The sequence below is a fragment of the Fundulus heteroclitus genome, unplaced genomic scaffold (assembly GCF_011125445.2).
Source record: "Fundulus heteroclitus isolate FHET01 unplaced genomic scaffold, MU-UCD_Fhet_4.1 scaffold_716, whole genome shotgun sequence".
Classification (NCBI taxonomy): Eukaryota; Metazoa; Chordata; class Actinopteri; order Cyprinodontiformes; family Fundulidae; genus Fundulus; species Fundulus heteroclitus.
This window is the reverse complement of record NW_023397161.1, coordinates 1-22962: the sequence shown is the minus strand read 5'-3', so window position 1 is coordinate 22962 and position 22962 is coordinate 1. Positions and strand designations below refer to the sequence as shown.

Sequence of the window (22962 nt, the reverse complement as noted above, 5' to 3'; positions counted from 1 at the left end):
TTGAACCGAAGAATGTGACCCATTCAGGTGTCAGGAAATTGTACTCAGTGATGAATCTTGCTTGATTTCATTAGATATTTCATGACAGCAAGCCATGACATCATCATTCAGGCTTTCCCAAATAGTTTAAAAGGGATAGTAATTGTTATGTAATAAAGACTTCTAAACTTGAGGAACATGGTAAACCATTCTCAAAAAACAAAACAAACAAAAAGCATTTCCCTCATAATTCTGACATTTAGGAAATAGAAATGATTTTGGTAATCCTACCTGATAAAAGGATGGGTTTAATCTCATGTCATTTCAGAAAAGAAAAATGTCTCTCTTTACATAGTGTATGTAAATATCAACTTCAACTGTATCAACCATCTCAGCTGCCCCCTTGCAGTGTATTCAGTCATCCAGTAGCCACCCAAAAACCAAGAAACTGAACATGAGCTCAGAACATAAATTGTTAAATCAGCTCACACACCACTTCATTTAGTTGGAAAATATTCAAAAGAACATCTTTGTCACAAATGAGTGAGCATCATTTTCCAGGGAGAGTAGAATCTGACATAAAATATAAATTTTTGTGCAAACCAAAGGGTTCTGATGCCCCTTTTTTCAAAGTGCAGACTGGATTTGAGTTACATCACTCAATGATTCTCACTTTTCTACTTTTAAACAGCGCCTCCAGTGATTGTTCAGCCTCCGGAGTCGGTGTCCCTCTCCAGGGGAAGTACCGCCCGGTTTCTGTGCAACAGTTCTGGGGAGCCCCTTCCAGTGATGCACTGGCTAAAGAATGGCCAGCCTATCAGGTCTTTCAGACGAATGAAAGTTCAAAGCCCTGGAATCCTGCTCATCAACCAGCTGGCTCTGGAGGATGCAGGTTACTATCAGTGCATCGCTGAAAATAGGCTCGGCACAGCCTGTGCCACTGCCAAGCTGACGGTCATTGTGAAGGAAGGTCTGCCCAGCCTCCCTCGCCATCTGACTGCTACTCCTTACTCCAGCACAACTGTCCTGCTCTCCTGGGAGAAACCTGAGTACAACACAGACCAAATCATTGCCTACTCTGTGCACTACCAACTTGCTTCAGGTGGCTTGTCTTAATAGGATCTTATGTCATATTAAAAATAAATCCATGTAATTGATATTCACTTCCTTCTTTTTAGGGTCAGATAGTCAGGACTCTTCATTTGCAGTCAGCAATGACACCACAGAGTATCTCGTCAGAGAGCTTCTCCCTCATACTGCCTACACTTTCTTTGTGGTGGCTTATTCGCCCATGGGAGCGAGTCCTCCATCGCGGACTGTAACTGTGGAGATGCTGGAGGATGGTGAGTACCTAAACCTTTATACCTGGCCGATTAAACTAAATACTTAGATGGAGCAAAGTAAGGGCATTCTGCTCTTGGACAAGACAATTGTGGGGTGAATGCTGTATGTCTGTATGTAAGATGTGTTTGGGTCCCAGTTCTACCTGATTGGTAACTACCTGTGTGGCTGAAACTAGCCAGCTTCCCTTGATTATTTTCTCTCTCGTTGTAGCTACTAGCTGCAATTGCAGCAGCATGTTTTGTCGCTTAAATAGGTGTGAGTCCTTTTGGAAATCGTATTAGAAGTCAATGCTAAACCTGTCAAAATTCCTGGTATTAGGATGTAAAATATTAGTCAAAGGCAGGCCTTTTTTCAGAACTTTCCCACCATTAATGAAACCAATGTATAACCTGTCCAACTTAATTTAAAAACAAACTTAAAATTATAATTGGCAAATATAACAAATTAAAATAATCTGGTTACAAGTATGATAACCCTTAAACTAATGCTTAATCATTTAAGTAAGAGTTGGCCACTCTTTTTGTGAAAGTGCTGTGAGGGCCTCTCATGTGCAAAGGCCTCTTTAGATAACTGCCCAAATATCCAGTTGTATTCAGGTCTAAGCACTGTCTGGGCCATTTACAAACTTTGCTGTTTTTCTGGTGAAGGCATTCCTTTGTCTGTTTGGAGGTATGCTTTGGGTTGATTTTCAGTTTAAAAGCCTGAGATTTTTCTTAAAAAACTAACTGATATTTGGAACTGTTCATGATTCCCTCCACCTTGACTGCAGCACCAAGCAATATGGTACCACCATCTACAGTTACTGTAGGTATGGTGTGTTTTCTGGTGACTTGAAGTGTTTTTTTTGTCTTTGCACCAAACATACTGTCAGGAATTATGGCCAAAAAGTTTAACCTTGATTTCATCAAACAACAAAACTTTTCCAACATACTTTTAGGAGACTTTAACTGTGTTTTTGAAAGGAAAAAAATAGCAGAGCTTGGATATTTTCCTCCGTAGGAAAAGACGTCTGTTTTTTCAGCCCAATCCACAGCCCAGACCTGTCAGGAATATAGGAAGTTTTTGTTACATGTACAGCCAACATTTGCCTGAAACTCCTGCACCTCCTTACAGCCTTCTTCAACAGATTTCTTGTTGTCTTTTAATCCATTTTGGAATGACTTTCAAATGTACTTGGATATGTCATACTTTCTTCAATTGATTATGACTTCATTGTAGTCAATGGAATATGTAATGCCTTGGAAACTCTTTTTCATTATTATGCCAACTGATACCATTTGTCAATAACATTTTGGAAACTGATGATCTGGCTACATGCGACTAAGAACATGTCAGTACAAAACCACTGGAACACCCGGTCTTTGCATGTGCTCATTAATCAGAGGCAGTTTAAATGTTGGCAGATGACTATCTGCTATATAACATTAGTTTGAATATGTGATTATATCTGAACACAGAGACATTACCAATGATAGGAGCGGAATGTACCTCCTTTGTTGCTCAAACATTTTTCAGCTCGCTGTTAACTCGTACATTGACCAATAAAAATGTTGTTGCTAACATCCATGCAGACCAATAAAAATGCATCTTTGCTCTTTACTCCAGAGGAGTAGAATTCTCAGAAGTGAGAATGTGATCTGTAAAATGCAATTTGAAAAGAATTAGTGCTGTCAAACGATTAAAAATTTTAATCACGATTAATCTCATAATGTCGATAGTTAACTCGAGATTAATCGCAAATTAATCGCATATTTTATCCTTTTATTTCTGAAAGTGTAATAGCCTGTTTGGGCATTTTAATATGCAATTTTGCAATAAATGACACTAATAAAATACATGCTTGTACAAAAAATATTTTTATTTTGTTATTTTTCAAGCACTTTTCAGAATTGGAATGAAAACATCCTGGTGCCAAATGTTAAACTCTGGACTATAATGGCTATATGACTAATCATGACGCCCTGATGTTTACACAGTGTGTAAACAAATGTGTAAATAAATACCTGTTTTCATGCCGATATATTTTTTTTGCCTCTTAAACAAAGATAGACATGGTATTCTGCACCATGTAATCTACTTTCAGCAGTTATCACCGGTTATTGCACCGTAAACTGCTGAAAATACGTGCAGAGTTGCTCTGTCTGCCTTTACTACCGTCGGCTCCTATGGCGGAGGGATATTTCAGCTGGATACACTCAAATGTAGTGCAGGCAGGTCTCTTAATAACTGCTGTTTCGTCACTTATTTTAGAGCCCAAATAAGCGATTTCACTTTCAGAAACCTGCCCAAAAAAACCGCAACCCGTGACTCATGAAATTTAGAAGCGCTTTTAGAAAAAAGCCCAAAGTCGCATGTGTCCGAGGGTAAAAGAAACTTTGCGCTCACGCGCAGCGCGGGTCTGTTTTGCTACAGTTTTCTAGCACTCTTGAAACTACGGAAAGCGCCGAGGGTAAAAGAAACAGTCCGGAAAGCGCGGCGGGGGGAAAAACATTAGGGAACGGTGTGTGTTTTGACGCGCGATTAACGGCGACAAAAAAATTGTCTGCGTTAAAATTGGTTTACGTTACTGCCGTTTATAACGCGTTTAACTGACAGCACTAAAAAGAATGCAACTCTTAGTCTTAAAAAGAGAAATTTGAAACAATTTTTTTTTATTCTATTCTATGTAAAAAAAATATTTAAAATGTTTTTAAATATCTTTTTTGATAAAATAAAATCTCAGAAAACAGCAATGTTACTCTGAAAGCAAAGCTGATTAAGACATTTTTCAAAGTTTAATTTCTGGATTGACTTTTTTTGTTTATTTCCATTTACAAAACGTGTGTGCTTGCAACAATATTGGAACAAAATTCACTGCATAGAAATACAGAATGTAGACCAAATTTTGATGAGGATTCCTGGTCTCACTTTTTAGATTACAAAAAACATCTTCTTTAACAGGGATGTGTGAAATAATTGTACCCAGTGTTTGTCTTTAACAGCATTACACATCATGAGATTGAAGTTCCTTTACTATCCATCTTTAAAAACAGCTCCAGCTGAGTCAGACAGGATTGAGACTGTCTGTGAACATCAGTATTTAGGTCTTACCACAAACTCTCAGTCCCTTTTAGGTTTGGACTTTGACTTAACTATTATAAGGCGTAACTGTTCTTTAATCTAACCATTCTATTGTAGCTTTGGCTGTATATTTAGAAATGTTGCTCTGCTGGGAGGTTAACCTCCACCCCAGTCTTAGATCATTTATAACCCTAAACAGGTTTTCTTCCAACCCTGCCCTGTATTTAGCTCCATTCATTTATCCTTCAACTCTGACCAACTTCCCACAGCATGATGCTGCAAACCAAGTTGCTTTCCTGTGGGGATGCTGTATTTAGAATGATCTGTAGTTTGTCTTTTAGTGCTCATGAGGTTTTGCATTTAGGTCAAAAAGCTGAACTTTGTCCCGAAAATGTTTGCCATGCTTGTGACCTTTTATGGCATTCTTTTGGCAAATGCATTTTCTTACCATTCTCTCATAAAGGCCAGTGCTGTAGAATGCATGGCTAAATGTTTTCCTGTTAACACAGATTTCCCCATCTGCACTGTGAATCTTTGCAGCTCCTCCTGAGTCACCAGGAGCGTTTCAGATTATTCACAAATTATTGCTCTCCTTGATCGACTCATTGGTTTAGGAGGATGGCCAAGCACCCATTGTCTATTTATAGCTCTAACAATGAATATAACAAGGACACAAGCTCAGGAAAAGTGTTTAGACTAAAGGTTTATTGCACTGTTGTAGACGTTTAAAGTGGACATACAGCAAGCACCAAAAGATAATGCTGGAGCTGCTGCTGTTGGCTTATAGTTCCTTATTTAAATAAAATCAAAGATATAAACCAGAATTTCTCTCTTCATTAAAATGGTTTTGTGCTTCCTGGGTGTCTGGATAGATTATGCAACGGCCATTTCTAAGTGACATTTCATTCAGAAATGGAACCAGTGACCTTGAAAAACTGCCATAGTCCCGGTTATTTATATTGCAATCGTCCCCTGTCACTCCCCATTCCAGAGACATTGCTGTAGGAGGAGAATAAACAAATTAATTAGATGTATAAGCTCAGTCCCCCCAGGTGGCTAGCAATTAGCGTCTTTAACCAGACCTACAACACAAATGGATCTTATAAGATAAAGAGTGTAACACCTGTTGCAAAGCAGGAAATCTTAGAGCTAACAAACGATCAGTACTATCAGCACTAACATGCCTAAAATTTAGTAAAATTACTTCATGGTTGAAACCCAATTGACTTTCTATATTTGTTTTAATGTTGCTGCTATATGTAGATAGTTATATACCAAATCACTGCTGTGTTGTTAAAATCTATAAACATTGTGGAATTATTGTACGTTACAACTGGTCTGATAACTTTGTGTCCTTCCTCTATGCAGTGCCTAGTGCACCTCCTCAGCTCTCCGTAGATAGCACGTCCCCCACTGACATCAGGCTGATGTGGCAGCCGCTGTCCTCCCAGCACAGCCGAGGAGCTGTTACCCGCTACCGCATTGATTACAGTGCACTGGATCAGAGTGAGTAGTCTTCAATGCAGGATTTAAAAAAGTACCCATCAACTTACTCTTTAGAAAGTCCCCGTGGCTTTGTAAATATCACAGTGTGCTCTGTGTTTCAATAGTGGACACTGTGTTCTCAGTGGAGCTGAGGGGCAATGAGACTCAGTTCACGCTCAGGGAGCTGCGGCCAAACCAGGTTTACCAGCTGAGGATAGCTGCTGGGACTGTTGTTGGCTTTGGTGTTCCTTCTGAGTGGGTCCAGCACCAAACAATAGTCCGCAGCAGCCCCAGTGACAACAGCACAGGTGAGCGGACCACTCTGCAAGGCTCATTTGTATTAGATTTTTGCTCTATTAATTATAGGGAATTGTGAAAAGCCATGAAATACAAAAAAAACGGATAATATGGCACACAGGACCCTCATAAATATTAAGGTTCAAATGAATCATTTTGATAGCAACAGGTTAAATACAAGCGGTATGTTTGAATAATGTTAGATCTATCATGTATGACATTTTTTTTATTTCTAGCAAAAAACTTACATTAGTTTTAATATGCTTATTTAGTTTATTTGCCCTAAAGTTTAAAATTTCTTTCTTTCATTCTTTCTTTCTACACTACCCAAATTATACTTATTATAATTAAGTTTTATCACTGTGCTTGATTGACCAGCAAACCCACCTGACCTAAACTCCATGAAGAATTTGTTGTGTCTTGTCAAGAATAAGACTAGCTGAAGGTCAATAATAAAGCAACCGGAGCTTCCTGAGCACCCCAGCAAAGCCATAGGATGTCAATTTTGTGCCAAACATCATTGATGCATTATTTCAAGCAAAATTTAACTGCATAACTCAGATAAATTAACTTTTGATAATACTCTGACTTTTTAAGATCCTCCCAATTCTCCTCCTGTATATAGGTAAAATGTTTCTGCCATAAATTTAATTTGGTAACGTTTTGCAGTTCTATATCAAACTTTCTGTTACACCTCACATTTAGATCTGCAAATTCGAATAGGACAGTTAGACAAGTGTAGCGAAAAATTGTTGAAAAGGACAAACCTTCTCCTCTTTGATCTTTTTCAGTGATTTTTGCTCCTTCTGAGTTGAAGGTCAAGGCCAGAGTTAGCACTCTTAACGTGACATGGCAGCCCTCACCAAATCATACATTGGTTTCTGGCTATAAGCTCTCCTATCGGGAAGCAGAAGCTGATACACACACTATCAGGCTTCGGAAGAAGGCGAGACATCACCTGCTGACTGGGCTGGGTAAGACGTTGGTCATCTCCAAATGATCTGACGATGCACTGGTGTCACATATGTCTACTGTCAGTGGAATGCTGCTTTAAAAGTATCTCCTTGTGTACCTCTGTTTTGTCAGTTCCTGACCGGCAGTATGAGGTGAGGGTCTGGGCATTTGACAAGCACAAAGACGGAGCAGCTGCAGTGTGGAAGGGAAGGACGGATAAAATCCATGGTACACGTAAGACTTCCTTTTCAGGCATGCATCTCTAAAGAGTAAAATAACCCTGCATCTGTCTCCATGTTTATGATGCCAACATGATATTTACGTTTTCTTGCAACTAAGGGAAATAATGTGTACTTGCATTACAGGTCCTCGGCCACCTCCCTCCCCTCCATTGCCCCCCGGCAGCATCCAAGTCATGGCTAACAGCTCCACCTCCATCTGGCTCCGGTGGGAGAAACCTCGGTTCATCAACACACGCATCATCAACTATACAGTGCGCTGCAGCCCAGCAGGCACAACCAATGCATCTATGGTCACTTATTACACCAGGTCAGAGTGCAAAGATAACTAAAACAGTTGTTAAAATTGAAGTTAAAAAAAATCATATTTCCAAATGTGTTCATATATCCAAATCATATCCAAATCATATATCCAAAAAAACACAGATGTCAAGTTTTCCACATGACCACATATGGAACAAACTAAGGAACTGAGATAGGGGTGTGTGTTTGAGACTTGGACTCCTTGCACCTAAGTCGCAAAACCAAAGACCTCAGACACGACTTGTTTCTATAGGGACTTGTGGTCTGGGACTTGAGTCTTATGAACAGTCTTTTTTCCATGCAATCAACAATGAAACCACTGTGTTATGTCACCTACAGACTGCAGATCTAACAGCAGCCGCTTATTTTTCTATGGTTATACAACTGATTAACCAGTGAATTTCATGTATCTTGGTCCGTTAATAGTGCATATTCTGTTCATGTTAGTGACAGCTTCATTATTAGGGGGAAAAAACAAGTATACCAAAAAAGTCTGAGAGGAACGTAAAAATTTCACAAGGCATGAATAGAAACTGAAAGATCTTTTGTTTGATTTAGTATTATAATCTAATGCTTCTCAGATTTCACATCTTTATGTTCCAATGGACAATTATACCGCGTGTCACAATAAAGGAGTCATCACCTGGAAATCTAACTTTTTCATGTTAAAACTTGTGTGTTGGTGTTGGGCCTCTGTCAAAACCTTCCAGAAAATCAGGAGTGTGAAAATAACTTTTTTTGATGGTGTGTGCTCTTTGTACAAACCAGAAAGACCGACAAGAACTCACTCTCTACCAAGCGAGATTTTGCCGCTCCTCCTGGATTTACGTCACTCATGGAAAGACGCTGAATTGTGTTAAATTAGTTCTGTATTTTAGTGATGCATCGTGTTCCAGCTGAGTCCTGACAGTGTTCACTGCCTGTAATGTTGGAATACAAGTGAAAAGAGAGATGGGATCAAAAGAAAACAATGGTTTCCCCCGGTGCCAGTCTCAGGTTTTGGACTTTAGAAATGAAGCCTGTGGAGTTTTGTATGTGGTGTTGAGTGTTTCTAACCATGTTGCCATGTTGTATGTGACCGAGTTAATGCTGTTGACAATGGGTCTGAGAGGTACCCCTTCTTTGTGTATTTTTGAAAGTCCATATGTGCTTGGAATGGCCTCGCCTGAGTACAACTGATAGTAGTGGGAGCAATTGATTGCTTTCTGTTTTTCCAGTTTTTGTAGAGAGTCAGTTATTTTCTTTTTGTAGTTGTTGGTTGGGTCCCTTTTCAGGGTCTCGTATGTGTTACTGTCCATCAGTGGATGCATTATTTTCTCATGGTAATCGGTTGTGTTAAGTACCACTGTGCATCTTCCTTTGTCTGCTGGCAAAATTGTGATGTGCTGAGGGATGTTGCGGCCATACTTTCCTGTGTTGTGATGTTTAAAGTGGGCATTTTTGCACTGGTGAGTGCTGCTGTGACTTTTATCCTAAGTTCTTCCGCCTCTGCCATGTTGTTATTTCTTATGGCTGATTCAGTGGTGGTGATGAGTTCTGTTATCAGAAGTTGCTTAGGGGTTATGGCAAAATTGAGACCTTTGGACAAAACATTCATTTATGTCTGTGTGAGTTCTCTGTTTAAGATATTTTTCACCCACTGGTTATGAGTGATATTGCGTGCATTCTCATCATGTTCCCCTTTCTGTACCCCAGCTGTAGTAGAAGTAGAACTCGTTTTCACTAGGAGAGACTGGAATTTTTGCTGTTGCCTTTCTTTGCTCTTAGAGTGTTGTAAGAGCTTAACCTTCTCTGTAAAACGAATTACCTCTTCCAACAACGGCTCCGGTAGACACTCTTGTTATTTTTTTCTGTCCTTTGTGAGTGTGCATCAAGAGTGAAATGTATATGTAAAATACCAGGTTATGACTCCTTTAACTGAGGGCATGGCACTGAATTAAACAGCTGTGTTGTTGCATTTATGATATTTATCTCAGAGACTATGAATTGTATTTTAAATCAGAGAGACAGACTAGTGGCAAGTATGACAAATCCTGTACAAATTCACAATGTACTAACAGATGTAAATATGCATTTTAATCTAAAGTATTGGTAAACAATCAAGCTGCACAAGTGGTCCAGGGAAAACTACACACAAAGATGCTGTAATTCCAAGGATAGAGAACCCGAAAATTTAGCTGAATACGGAAAGCAGTCTAAAAGATTGATTGAAATTAATTCTCGGGTAGAAGAACTGAAAAGGAAAGAGACAGGTTAGTGGCTGTGCAGAACTCAAAATGCACTGTGACCGATCCGCTATTCCAGGGGATCTATTTGGATCAAGAAAGTGAAGGTTGAATGATCAATGACATCACAACAAACAGCACTGACAGCTTAAATATCAAAGAAAGGAATGATGGCTGAGATTGAGCGGAATCTGTGGTCCAGGCGAAGGTAATACACAAAAATGCAGACAATGGCAGAGAGGTCCAGAAGGCTAGGCAAAGGAAAAAAAACAGAGCAAAGAGTCATTGTCCAGAAAACAGTAGCTAATGGAAAATGTCGACAGGGGCAAGGCAAGGCAAGGCAGTGGGATCCAAAGAACAAGGCTTGGTCAAAAATAGGCAAGGCAGAACGCTGGCTATCTACCCACACAATGCTTTAAAAAATCCGGCTACAAGTTTCTGTGAAGCTCCTGAATATAAATGAGCAGAAATAGGTAAATCTGGCAAGACGGATTGTGTTGCAGCAGGTACGATCGCTGGTGTATGAAATCTTAATAACTGGGAAGCCAGTGGAGAGCAAAGCAAGCTTCACCCTGACTATGTTCTCTGTACTTTCTATCATCCATCGCAAAATGTGCCTTGAGGCAATCCAAACAGGATGCATGTAGGATCCAGTTTGAATTGTCCGGTCATCTGTCAAAAATAGACTCGATCTGTATTTCTGCAATTTTTTTAATCATTCAAAGACGTTGAAAAAGTACAAACTTTTCAATTCAGTGCCCTCCGAATTTAATCTAGGCTTTCATAAATTCGTTGGACATTGCTTAGAATTATTTTCTTCTAGAAAATTCTCATTGGTAATACACACAAAGATATAATAAAATTAGATACTGGTTTTATGTGAGAAGAAAAACATGAAAAAGGCTTACATCACACTGACTTGTTATTGTGTTGCAGTTCTTCTCTGGAAATCCTGCTTGCGGGACTGAAGCCTTTCACCCACTATGAGCTGGCGGTGAGGTCTAATGGACAGTACACTACGGGACCCTTCAGTGGTACCTTGAAGGAGTCCACGCTGCCTGACCGTGAGTATCCACAGAGCAGTTTAAATATTAAAGTGTAAGCGCTCTAGCACATATTTGGTAGGGAAATCAATTTAAGGGAAAGTCTTATTTTTTTTTAACTCCTATTGATGTTAACAAGCAAAAACACTCACATTATGCAATTTCCTTTGAGTGAGTCAGTTAAAGAAATGGGGCTCATGATATTTATTGATGAGAAACAGCAAGAGACAGTCAATGTTTTCTTTTTAAGTTCATATTTTCATCAGTTTCAGTAAAAATAAAGGTCACTTTGCCCTTTTTTGAAGATCTCCATAATCTGCAGTGTGTACCGCTGGCAGTTTGAAGGATCGTGTTATACATGCAAGAAATAACGTACAAATTGAAAACCAATAAGTTAACTGTTCAGATGGGGATTCAGTTCAGTTGCTGATAGCTGGCTGTCTAATTAAGCACCCAGGTGTAGAACTCCCTTTTCTGAATGTGTTATTTTTTGTGCTGTTATTACAGCAGCTAAATGCTTCACACTCTCCTCCAGTGTGCATCATCACATAAGACTTCCCTGTCCACTCATTCCTCTCATAGTATATCCTCTCCTCCACCCAGGTGGCAGGGACATGATGACACATATGGCTGTCACATCGCGAGTCAAATCCCTCACCAAGACAATAAACACTCCCCAGCTGTGAGGCTTAATTCCTGGCCTCTAATGACTTATCTGATCGCCCTGTCTCCCTCAGGACCATCCACGCCACCTGAGGAACTGCAGCTGAGTGCTCTAGGCTCCTCGTCTGTGCTGGTGAGTTGGCGCCCTCCTCTGGAACCAAATGGCATCGTTATAAGCTACAGGATTTTGTACACTGTCAACTTGAGTGAGCCTGAGCACCAATGGAGAAATCTCTCTGAGGACGGTATGTTCGCCAGTAATGATTACAGGTTAAACACGATAATTCTTGAAGTGTTAAATACGTTGTGCCACTCATGCTGTCTTTCTCAGGAGGGATCTTTAGTGCAGAGGTCCATGGTTTGTCAGGGGGCACTCAGTACTTCTTTAAAGTGGGAGCTTCTACGAAAGTGGGACCAGGGCCTTTTTCAGCTGTTATGGATGTTTGGACTCCCCTGCCCACGTATGGTATGTGCAACTAGAAATGCATAGTAAAATGTAACATAAGCAAAGATTTCATAAAACATATCCAATATAATAGTATAATTCCACAGAACAGAAAAACAATTATTAATACATGTAACCGATTACAGCAGAGCAAGTGTGCAAGGATTTAACTTGCTTAATAGGTCCTACCAGTATTCACTCACAGTGTACAGTGACCACAAAGGTTTTACAATGTTTCATCTCTGCATGCAGGGAGAACTGCTGTGGCTCTATAATAGGGCTGCATTCCTACCTTATAATTATCACAACATCACAGATCGCAATGTGCATATGGCAATGAACCGCCAGGAGTGCAATAAGGGTTAGCTAATTATTGAAGCACCCAGGCTCTCTGGGCTGCTAATATGTTTGGATACATTTGTTGTTTAATGTAACATAAGACGTTTGAAAAGGTAAAGAGATAGTTAAGTTGATCAGAAACTGCAGCTAAGCTGTTTCATTGCGAAAAACATCACAAGTCATACAGAGGCAACGTTTTCTTTAAAACTTTGTATTCGAAATGGAAACGATGAATGTTTTTTAGTAGCTAGACTAATTTAGACTACTCATTATCTTGGGTTTATGTTTGCGATGATCCTAAAGCAAAAAAAAAAAAAAAACATTCACACTTGTATTTATTTCTGTATTTATCTAAAGCTATATCGGTATCGCAACATTTCCCAATATTACTGCATATCGTAACTTTCACTAATATTGTGCAGTCCTACTCTGTAAGATGTTGCCTCTCAGTTGTTTTGCATTTTGAAAATATTATTGCTGGTTTTAAAGAGGTAAAATTACATGAACTTACAAAGGTTTCTCAAACGTGAAAACTTCTTTCTATTTCATCCCGGATGACTGTCAGAGGTGGTGCTTAAAGCACTGATTGATTATCATTGCGCATGCACTGGTCGAGAACTAATGTCAACAAAGTTACGTGTGACCCCCGGAGATATCGGTGAGTCTATATAATCACGTGACACCAGTAGCTCAGTCCCTTTTCATCTTCTCGCGCGCAGGTTTTGCTGTTTGCAGTGGTGAGAATTTGTATTCCTATCCTGCTGTTTTGCTTCATGCCTGTAATCTCGTGACTTCGGTCGGAGCTGCGGCTCATCTCGCCCCCCAGAGGCTGCTCAAGCTTTAACTTCATGATTGCTTGTTAGCCGACCGCTAAGTCATTTTCTTTGTTGTTCCACCTCGGTGGTGGCGGGTTCGCTGACCGCCGTGGTAGTTTTTGGTTGTTGCGGGCTTCTTCCCCTTCTCCAGCCATGCAATGGCTTGTTTTAAGTTTGTAACCAGCACATGTTAGCGTGTTTTAGTTACTATTGATTGATTGAGCAGCTGTGTTTGTTGGTGCCAAAACAGGACTTTTCTGGGTACAGTTACACTTCCCAGAGTACTTGACATGGACAACAGAGAACAAAATGAAACCCTTCAGGCCATGCAGAAGGGGTGGGAGATTACGATGACAGCTCTCCAGCCGAACTTTAAACCTTTTTATTTGAAAAGAAAAATGTCAATAATAAATATATTGCGGCCAGTGTAACTGCGTTGTTGAATCCATTACAGCTTTAAGCTTACCAAGACATTGGTGTCTAAGAAAATTTACACACCAGGAAAGAGATCATGCCAAGAGGTCTATGGTGGGTAAAACTGTCAATAGAACAACTCCTAGTTGCCCATGAAATACAGAAATATTTGAAAGAAAGCTGTAAAGAAAAGTCCAGTTTAACGTTTGCTACAAGCCATGTAGGGTACACAGCAAGTATGTGGAAGAAAGTGAACTGTTTAGATGAGACCAAAATTAAACAATTTTGGCTTACATATAAAATGTGTTGGAAAATTAACTTTTCACTTTACCCGAACATACCAGCTCTGTAGTCAAAAATGGTGGGGGGAAGCATCATGCTGTGGGGAAGCTTTAATTCCACAAGGACAGGAAAGAGGGTTAGGGATATTCGTTTCATATACCATTTTTGACTGGTTCAAAGCACATACCCTAAAACCATTTGAGCATATGTGGCAAGTTTTATGTTCATAGATAGATGGCCTCTATCCAATATGTCTGAGCTTGAACTATTTGCCAAAAATGAACAGGCAAAATAAAGAGCCAGTCTCTAATACTTGGTATACCATTTCTTGATTTTTAGTGAAGGTGAATACGTATAAATGACAGGCTTATAGATTTTTTTTTCAGATATTTATTTGTAAAACATTTTGAAGAATGTAAAGGTGAATACGTATAAATGACAGGCTTATAGATTTTTTTTTCAGATATTTATTTGTAAAACATTTCGAAGAATGTTAAGTATTATTTTTATTCTTCCATTTCAGAATTGTGCACTTCTTTGTGCTAGACTATCACAAAAAAACTCATACTCTTGAATGCTTTTGTGAATCACTGTACCAGAATTTGCTGAGAAAAGGGCATTTTTTTATTCCCATTTTACTTTTTACTGCATATTTGCAAACTGCCCAGCAGACAAAATGGTATTTTAGGTTTTTCTTGCAAAAGCAACAACAGTGCAGTGTTTTTTTCTTTTACTTCAAAACTCTTTGAAAAGATAGAGCAATACTTAATTTAGTTGCATGTGCCAATATGAATGGAGCTGGGTGGGTGGCTGAGCGTTCCTGCCATCTGGTTTTCCTCTACTGCTAATCCACACTGCCAATACCCAAAATGAATGAATATACATGAAGGTCTGCTCTCCTGAGTCGAATGGAGCCAAATATCTTATTGCTTTCATTTTGCCTTACTTAAAAAAAAAAAAAAAATCAGTCCCAACAGTCCCTTTGTGTCAGACTGGTGCTGATTTACAATTAGGCATTATTTCAGTTTGCAGTATTCCCTAACCTGGAATAATAGCCCTTTGTCTAATGATTTGTAAATCAAATATGAAAATCAGTAGTGAGGATGAAATTTTGTTCTCCTTTTAAGTTTTGTGCTACGCTGCAAATTATTCATGTTTATTCTGATGTACTTTCTAATTTTTCTGTTTTTCCCGATGTTTTGCCAGAGCTGGACATTCATGCAGTCACGGGCATCATAGTCGGTGTTTGTTTGGGACTCATTTGCATACTCCTCTGCATGTGTTTCAGCTTTCAAAACAGCAAATCCAGGTCAGTGTTCATACTCTGTGCATGTTTGGTACTTTATCTACAGTTCTTAAAAATGAAAAACAATTACAAGTGGATCAGTAATTCAATTAAAGAAGTAAAACTCCTGTGTTTACAAGAGCTTTAGACAGACAATAATACAGTACATTGTATTATTTCTGTTAGTTTTGAATATTATGGCTTACATTACTTGAAAACTCAAAATTCCGTTTCTCCAAATATTTGAATATGACATCCATCCATCCATCCATTTTCTGACCCGCTTAATCCCTCATGGGGTCATGGGGGTTGCCTATCTCTAGCGTTCACTGGGCAAGAGGTGGGGTACAACCTGGACAGGTCGCCAGTCTGTCACAGGGCAACACAGAGACAGACAGGACAAACAACCATTCACACACACACTCACACCTAAGGACAATTTAGAGAGGCCAATTAAACTAACAGCCATGTTTTTGGACTGTGGGAGGAAGCCGGAGTATAATATAAATATTACATAAGACTAATAAAAAAATTAAACAGAACTTCAAACAGTTAGGATTATGTGCCTCCCCACTCTTCCTCCAAATTCTGAGATTTTGATTTCCAAATAATCTGGAAAAAGCTACTTTCTTTTTGTGGCTTTATTTTCACCATTTCAAATGAACACAAACAATGTCCAACAATGAACATTGTAGGAGCTGAATGTGGTTGATTGGATCATGTAGATATCTTAGTATACATCCCTGTTTCCTTCCTGTATTTAATCTATTCATTGCAATCTTTTCCATTCTGGTCTTTTGCTGTCTTGTATATGTCAGTTTTTTCCACTATATAGATTTCTTTAATAAATCCAGCTCATTGGTTTAGAGTCTGTGGATCTTTCTGGGAGAGGTTGGGTACACCCTATACAGGTCGCCAGTCCATCACGTAAGAACACAGACACACAGGACCAACAACCATACACACTCACACCTAGAGGCAATTTAGGGAGACAAATGAACCCGACAGTCATGTTTTTGGACTGTGGGAGGGAGCTTGAGTACCCAGACAGAACCCACGCAGGTACAGGGAGAACATGTAGAAAGACCCCAGGATGAGATTTTAACCCAGGAACTCCTTGCTGCAAGGCAATGGTGCCACCTTGCAGCCCATGGATAAAATATTCATTAGATATTTATTTATTTATGAAAAATCATTTCGTTGGTATACAGCCAAAATACAGTCTAAATCCTGATATTTATCTCCTCAATATGTCTTGCACAGCGTTGTTGAATAGAAGGATATTCCCAAAATATGACGATGATGATATGCATTCTGATTTTCACGGATTCTCTGGTGTACCATCATAATGACATTTCTAAGCTCGTGTAACAAAGAATCTTATCAGGTTTTTCCACCTAAATTCTTACCATTTTAATGAGTTACTACATGTCCAGTGGTATCGCCATATTACAATCCATTCTTCTGGGTAAGAAATATGCCACCTTCTTTTTCTCATTTTGCTTTAACATAAAGGGTTAAAATAATTTTTAAGATTAAACAAAGTTTTACAGATGAGTGAAATGGTTTAGTCCATATTTTTTTAATTGTGTGTTTTTTGTAATAATTTCAGTCAAAAGTTGTTTCTTTGTCAGAAACTCACTTCATTTGCAGATTGTAAGATTTTCTTATTTGTAAACATTGATAAAAAATGTGTTTGAGGGAGTAGACTTTTGAATATTTGAATATTTTGATTTGCTCGGTCCCGCCTTCTATCAATCTTGTTTATTTTTCTTATGTGATAGAATTTTCTAGAAAACTGAATTTGGGGTTTTCATTAGCTGTAAGCCATAACGATCAAAATAAACTGATCTAAATACTTGAATCATGTCATTGTGTGATCTATTTAACAAATAAACTTCACTTTTTAAATTGCTGAAATTATTGAACTTTTTTCTAACATGATCTCGTTTATTGACATATATCTATACATGGCCCTGTATTACCTTGATATATTTTAAAGTCTGTCTCCTTTACTAATTGTGAGTATACTGCTCCACACAGAGAACTATCTGGAGGTCTGAACTCCACAGTTGTGACACTACAGTACAGGAAAGGTGGCTGCCCTGCTCCAGCCAAAGTGCAAGAGTGCAGTGATAGTCATGAACTGGAAACACTGATGCCTCCAGGCACCCAGGAGTCGGGTCAGCAGCCAACAAATGATCCAGAGGAGCAGAGTCTGATGGCAAGTTCTAATCCAGGGGAGGGGGAAGATGGTCCTTCGCCTGAACCAAAGGTCAAAACCTGCAATGAAGGGCAGTGCTTTTAGATAAGCCAAAAGCCTTTATTTCTTTGTTTTTATTAATGTGCTGATAAAGTAGTAGTTCTAATTTTGCCACCTCCACTGTGTTATCTTGCAGACTGCTTGGAACGGCTCTGTGAGTCATAATTGGGTCAACAGGATCACAAGATACAGAGACACCATAACAGAAGAGTCTCCAACGCTGCTTAATGGAGCTCTCAACATGTTTATTACTGCAACTGCCATGGTAAAGGAATCAATAATATACACTTTATGTTTCAAACATTAACCAATCTGTTAATTGGTTAAGCTCTAGAACAGTGGCGGCTCAAGAGGTTTGGGGCGGGGGCTAAGCGTTTTACTGAGGGTGCTATGAAGGATCATTTATTCTCAACACACTCAGACACAAGCACAAGTTCACCCTGAACTCTATCTGCAATAGTCACAAGAGGATAATGAATGTGTGGTATTCTTCTATTCAATTAAGGCATATACAAACATGACATGGAACTGAATAGTGTAGTATTTAAACTGTTACAATGGATTCACTGTATTCTGTTTCCCCAGTGGAAAGTATAGATCAAGTCAGCCTTTGTTCAAACTGACTTTTATTTCTGCGTCTAAATCAACAGCATCAGGATCACTGTTAGATGCGCTACTGCTAGCTTGCGGAGTCCGACCTCCGTTTCTTTTTTTGTTGGTTTTGTAGTGACGGACAGTTCAGAGCTGTTTTTATCATCCAGGTCGGGTGCTCTTGAGCCCTTTTGGAGCTAGGACAACATTATGGTCATGCTCATTTCCCTCCGCTTTTCTCCCTCATTCACAACACATAAAGCCACTTCAAAATATGGCGTGTTGTGCACCAAAATAAGGGTTTCTTTTGAGGCAATATTTTTTAATCATTCAAATGCAGAGTTCAATTCCTGTTGTGTGATAGTTATTTTTTGTTTTTTTTACTCAATCTATACTAGTTGATTGTGTATTGAAAGTGGGTGTTTTGTGAGGAAATATCACAACAATCATGTTAAATAATATTAACTTAGTTGAAAAAGAAAATAATCTAGTATTTTCTTGGGGGTGCTATGACTTTTGCAGGGGGAGCTATAGCACCCCTAGCGCCACCACTGCTCTTGAATGAAAAAAGTTTGTTTTCCTCTCTTTTTAGTAGTTTATGTCTGGCATAAACTATGAACCACAAAATGGAAACAAACATCAGTTATTGCAGCTTTAAAACAGAGATATAAAATAATATTTTTCTGATTAGCTTCCTGGCCATGTATTTAAATGTTTTTGTTTGCTGTTTTTTCTTTAAGATTTAGTTCTTGTTAGTAAGCTCTTTGCCTTCCATTGGAGCATTCCCGCTCCATGGCTTTATGGTAGCGCACACATATGATGCCACACACCATTTGTATCTGACCCCTAAGCAAAAATCTGTTTTTCAAGTTATTTATTTATTTTTTCTCTGTATTCACTACTTTTACACACTCATTGACACATTTCATTAGTAACAAGCATCTTATTATCTGTCAATAATTGCTGGCAGATTTATTTATGCATTTATACCCAGCAATTCCATTAAGCCAACAGTATTGTCAATAATTGACCTTTTAATCCATTCAGATGTCTGGCTTCTAACAAGAACAATATAGATGTGGAGCTAACCATGCACCAGATATTATTTTATGCTGTTGAAAAGAGCAGATGGTGGTGTTTTCTTTAAGTACATTTTAACTTTTCATGATGGTTAACTTCAAACTCTGATTGTGGTTACCACAGTATAAGTGTGCAAATATAGACTATACATCACATAGGATATATATCTCATGCTTTATACTGTTTTAACAAATATAAAAAAAAAAAAAACTTCATTCTGAAGGTGTGGCGGCTTTTATTTTGTCGTGGCTCTGTGCCACGATCAATTACATGTAGCGGAAACTCTGTTTATATAGTCCCACTTCCACCTCCAAATTCTCTGTCACATGTACAGCACACCTCGCCACTGTCTTACAACTCTCATCCTGCACCACTCTAACAGACTTCTACTTAATACCATGGCTCCTCTCTTGGCACCCTGTCATATACTTTCTTTCCATCTACAAAAACACAATGCAGCTCTCCTTGACCCTTTCTGTAGGGTGCACTGCCTCTATAGTACTTTTTCTTGGCACTGCTGCTCACATATTCTCGCTTCTGACCTCAGTCTAGCTTCAACCATTCTTTTCCATAACTTAAATTGTATGACTCATCAACTTTATTCCTCTATGGTTGCCACTACTCTGCACCTCTTTCTTGCTCTTGAAAATTGCACTTCTCCTTCATTCCTCAGGCATCTTCTCCTTCTTTAGTGAACAGCGTTTAATGGGATCATCATTCAACAATTCTTTAAAGTACCCCTTCCATCTTCCTTTCACACTTGTTTAGCCTGTTTCCATCTCAATCCTTAATCACCTTAACCTGCTAAACATCTTTCCCATCTCAGTCTCTCTGCCTCACCAACCTGTGTAAATCCATATTTCCCGCCTTACTGTCCACCTTATCATTCAAGTCATTGTATTCCCTCTACCTTCAGTTTAAACTGCATCTCCCCATACTCCTGGTGACTCTTTATTTGTCACAGTGTCCCTCTGATCACTTTGATCTCTTTCTCTGAACACACTCCTGTACTTCCTCGTTCCAATACCAAGTCTCCTTATCAACTTTCTTTCCAGGAGATATACCAAGTACCCTCCCACCTGTCTCCCTGATAGCATTAGCTGTCCAGTAATCTGGAAGCACCTCCTGGCCACCCAGAGGATGACTCATTTTCTTCCTGAAACCCACACAACTGTCTTTCTTTGCCAGCTTTCCCCACTTTTTCCGTGTGCTCTGCACTTTGTCCTCTTCATCTTCTTCACCAGCAGAGTCATTCTACACCCCACCATCTTGTGCTGTCTGGCCACACTCTCACCAAACATTATCTTGCAGTTACTGTGTTCCTTCAGATTATATTGTCTACACAAGATGTAATCCACCTGTGTGATACCTCTAAATACTGAATTGTTGTGTTGCTTACCGAAACTGTCCATCACTTCTTTATCACCTCTGTTCCCTGTTCCAGCGTGTCCAGTGAAATCTGCACCAATTACCACTTTCTCATCACTGGGGATATTTCATCTAACTCACTTCAGAATGTCTCCTTCTTAAACTCATACCTCACCTATGGGGCATAATCACCAACAACACTGAACATCACACCTTCAATTTCTGATATCCTGACAAACTCTTCCCTTAGGATAACTCCTACACAATTTCTCTTCTCATCCACACCAGCTTGAACTACTCTTAAGCTTTAACCCTTGCTACCTTTTCACCTGGTGTCTTGAACAGTCTACCGTCAGTGTGCCTTCCTTCTCTTCATCATGTGAGTTAACTCTTTAGCTTTTCTTGCCCTAGTCCCAACCAGTCTCTTCTCTCACTCCTTGACTTTTTCCTTTCCTCCTCTTTTTCTGTCTACGGACACGTTTCCCTCCTCTCCTTATTTGCTTACCAACAGTAGCTCAATTTCCACCGGTATGCTGTTGGTCAGCGGCATCAATGGTGGTCATTGTTAACCTAGGCCTCAACTAATCCAGCGTGGACATCATGTTCTGGACTCTTGTGGTAAATTTAGCAAATGTTTTACACCAGATGCCCTTCCTGACACAACCCTCTGCATTTATCTGGCCTTGGGATGACACAATTAGGACACAGGACACTGTGTCCCCTTTGAGGCTGCATTGTACTTAACTCGCTCTTTACTAATTAGTTAACTCACTAAACACACCAACTGAAAAGTAAGCATCACTGGTAATTCAGAAAAAGCAGCTGGCAGCTATATATTGTATCCAGTAAGCCCAAACCTGTACTTGGTATAAGATGCAAGTCGGAAGAATCTCCGTTGAAGCATGCTGCACATGCTGCATTCAGGTACAGCTGGAACACTAGGTTGTCTAATTTTCAAAACAACTTCAAAGGGATGTATACATGTGTATTCCCAAATATGGGCCAACACCTTATCTAAAAAAAATATAACATTAACATTGACCATTTTCAAATGGTTATACATTTGTATAATCCAGGGCGTTGTCCTATGCCTGCTTAACTAAATCTCAGTCCGTCCTACACGTATCACTTTTTAAGGTTTTTGAACATAATGAAATCAAATTAATTTAAAAAAAATCTGAAAAAAAGATTGTTTACTGCTGACCAAGTAAAAGAAAAAATATGTTTTTTATTTAATTTTCTATATTGAAGCCTACTGAAAACATACTGAACCATGACTTGTGTTTACCATTACACCCCTTACAGTATTTGTCCAAGCTTAAAATAAGCATCAAGTACACTGGAGTATTTGTATCATATGAAATGCTTTATCAGGGTATACAGTAAGTACTCCTATCATCTACAGTTTATTGTCTACAGCATTTGAGATTTATTTCATTAAATCTATTAATGCTAGTAATGTTAAACGGTTTGATCGGATCCATATCTGCTACTGGATAGTGCATGTGGCATGTGTTTAAAGTATAATTTTTTACAAACAGTTTAAAATAATTAATTGTGAGCCCTAACATAATATTGGCCTGATTGTGTTGCAGGAACTGACAACCATCTCTGTACGTCTCTGTGCAGTAACCAGGTGGAGGCGGAGGTCATCGTTCATTCTGAGTTGTCAGAGCCCAGTGGGGGGGAGAAAGACGAGGACAACAAGATGGATTCTAACACCACCAGGGGACCCTCATTATCAGAGGATGCATCTTCCCCCTTTGAGTGAGCCAAGTTTGCCAGGAGGAGAGGATCCTCTAGAAGACCTTTCGATAACTGAAAGTCCCCCGAGTCTTCCTGCAAAAACATTGGTGGCTTATCACAACGGGATGGCAGAAGCGTCGGACAGCAGCAGAGGCCAGACATGGAGCCACAGCAAGACATATGTCCTCACCAATGGCTTCCACTCTCCTAAGACTGCAAGGTCGGTGCTGACAGCTGAGCATTTTGAAATCGAGGATTCCAGACACTGCCCATCAATAGCAGGGAGGCTGTCTCTGCTGGACTATCTCCTGCACCCTTTGTTACCCTGGCTTTGTCCACTCTACCTCAGCTGCTCACACATATCTGTGCCCTTAACCTCATCCACACAGGAACATTTCAGACTGTTTTTTTAATTTTCCAGAAAGAAATATCCATGAGAAATATTTTATGCACATTATCATTGGATTTCTTTCTCGTCCTTTCATAGTTTTTATAGGTACTTTGAATTCATCATTTCTGATATGTGGACATTGTAAATGTGAAACATAAGAATAGTTTTTTGGCAGAGGTAAAGAACTGTTTTAGGTTGTCCATCTTTGTAGCTCTCAGATCTTACCAATCACAAGAAGGACAAGAAAGTTTGAACACAGCAGAGCAGATAGAAGTGAATTATTGAGGGCTTTTCCCACTGGGTCACTATTGATTTTGTTCCACTCAGGTAGGACATATCCAGGAAGTGATG

At 39.3% G+C, this 22962-nt stretch overlaps 1 protein-coding gene across 1 annotated transcript in view; it reads left to right on the top strand.

The window, feature by feature from the left end:
• The window catches only part of igdcc4 (immunoglobulin superfamily, DCC subclass, member 4), a gene marked incomplete at its 5' end in the record, with an annotated part of 46368 nt that extends 24197 nt beyond the window's left edge, over window positions 1–22171 (top strand). The window contains 14 exons of the mRNA XM_036134007.1: window positions 671–1081; window positions 1158–1322; window positions 5752–5889; window positions 5994–6176; window positions 6957–7139; window positions 7252–7353; window positions 7485–7668; window positions 10823–10950; window positions 11667–11837; window positions 11924–12058; window positions 15094–15196; window positions 17216–17396; window positions 17572–17700; window positions 22104–22171. Of these exons, the coding sequence (XP_035989900.1) occupies window positions 671–1081; window positions 1158–1322; window positions 5752–5889; window positions 5994–6176; window positions 6957–7139; window positions 7252–7353; window positions 7485–7668; window positions 10823–10950; window positions 11667–11837; window positions 11924–12058; window positions 15094–15196; window positions 17216–17396; window positions 17572–17700; window positions 22104–22106 (2216 nt within the window). The remainder of the gene's footprint in view (window positions 1–670; window positions 1082–1157; window positions 1323–5751; window positions 5890–5993; window positions 6177–6956; window positions 7140–7251; window positions 7354–7484; window positions 7669–10822; window positions 10951–11666; window positions 11838–11923; window positions 12059–15093; window positions 15197–17215; window positions 17397–17571; window positions 17701–22103) is intronic.
• Between the last annotated feature and the right edge of the window lie 791 nt (window positions 22172–22962).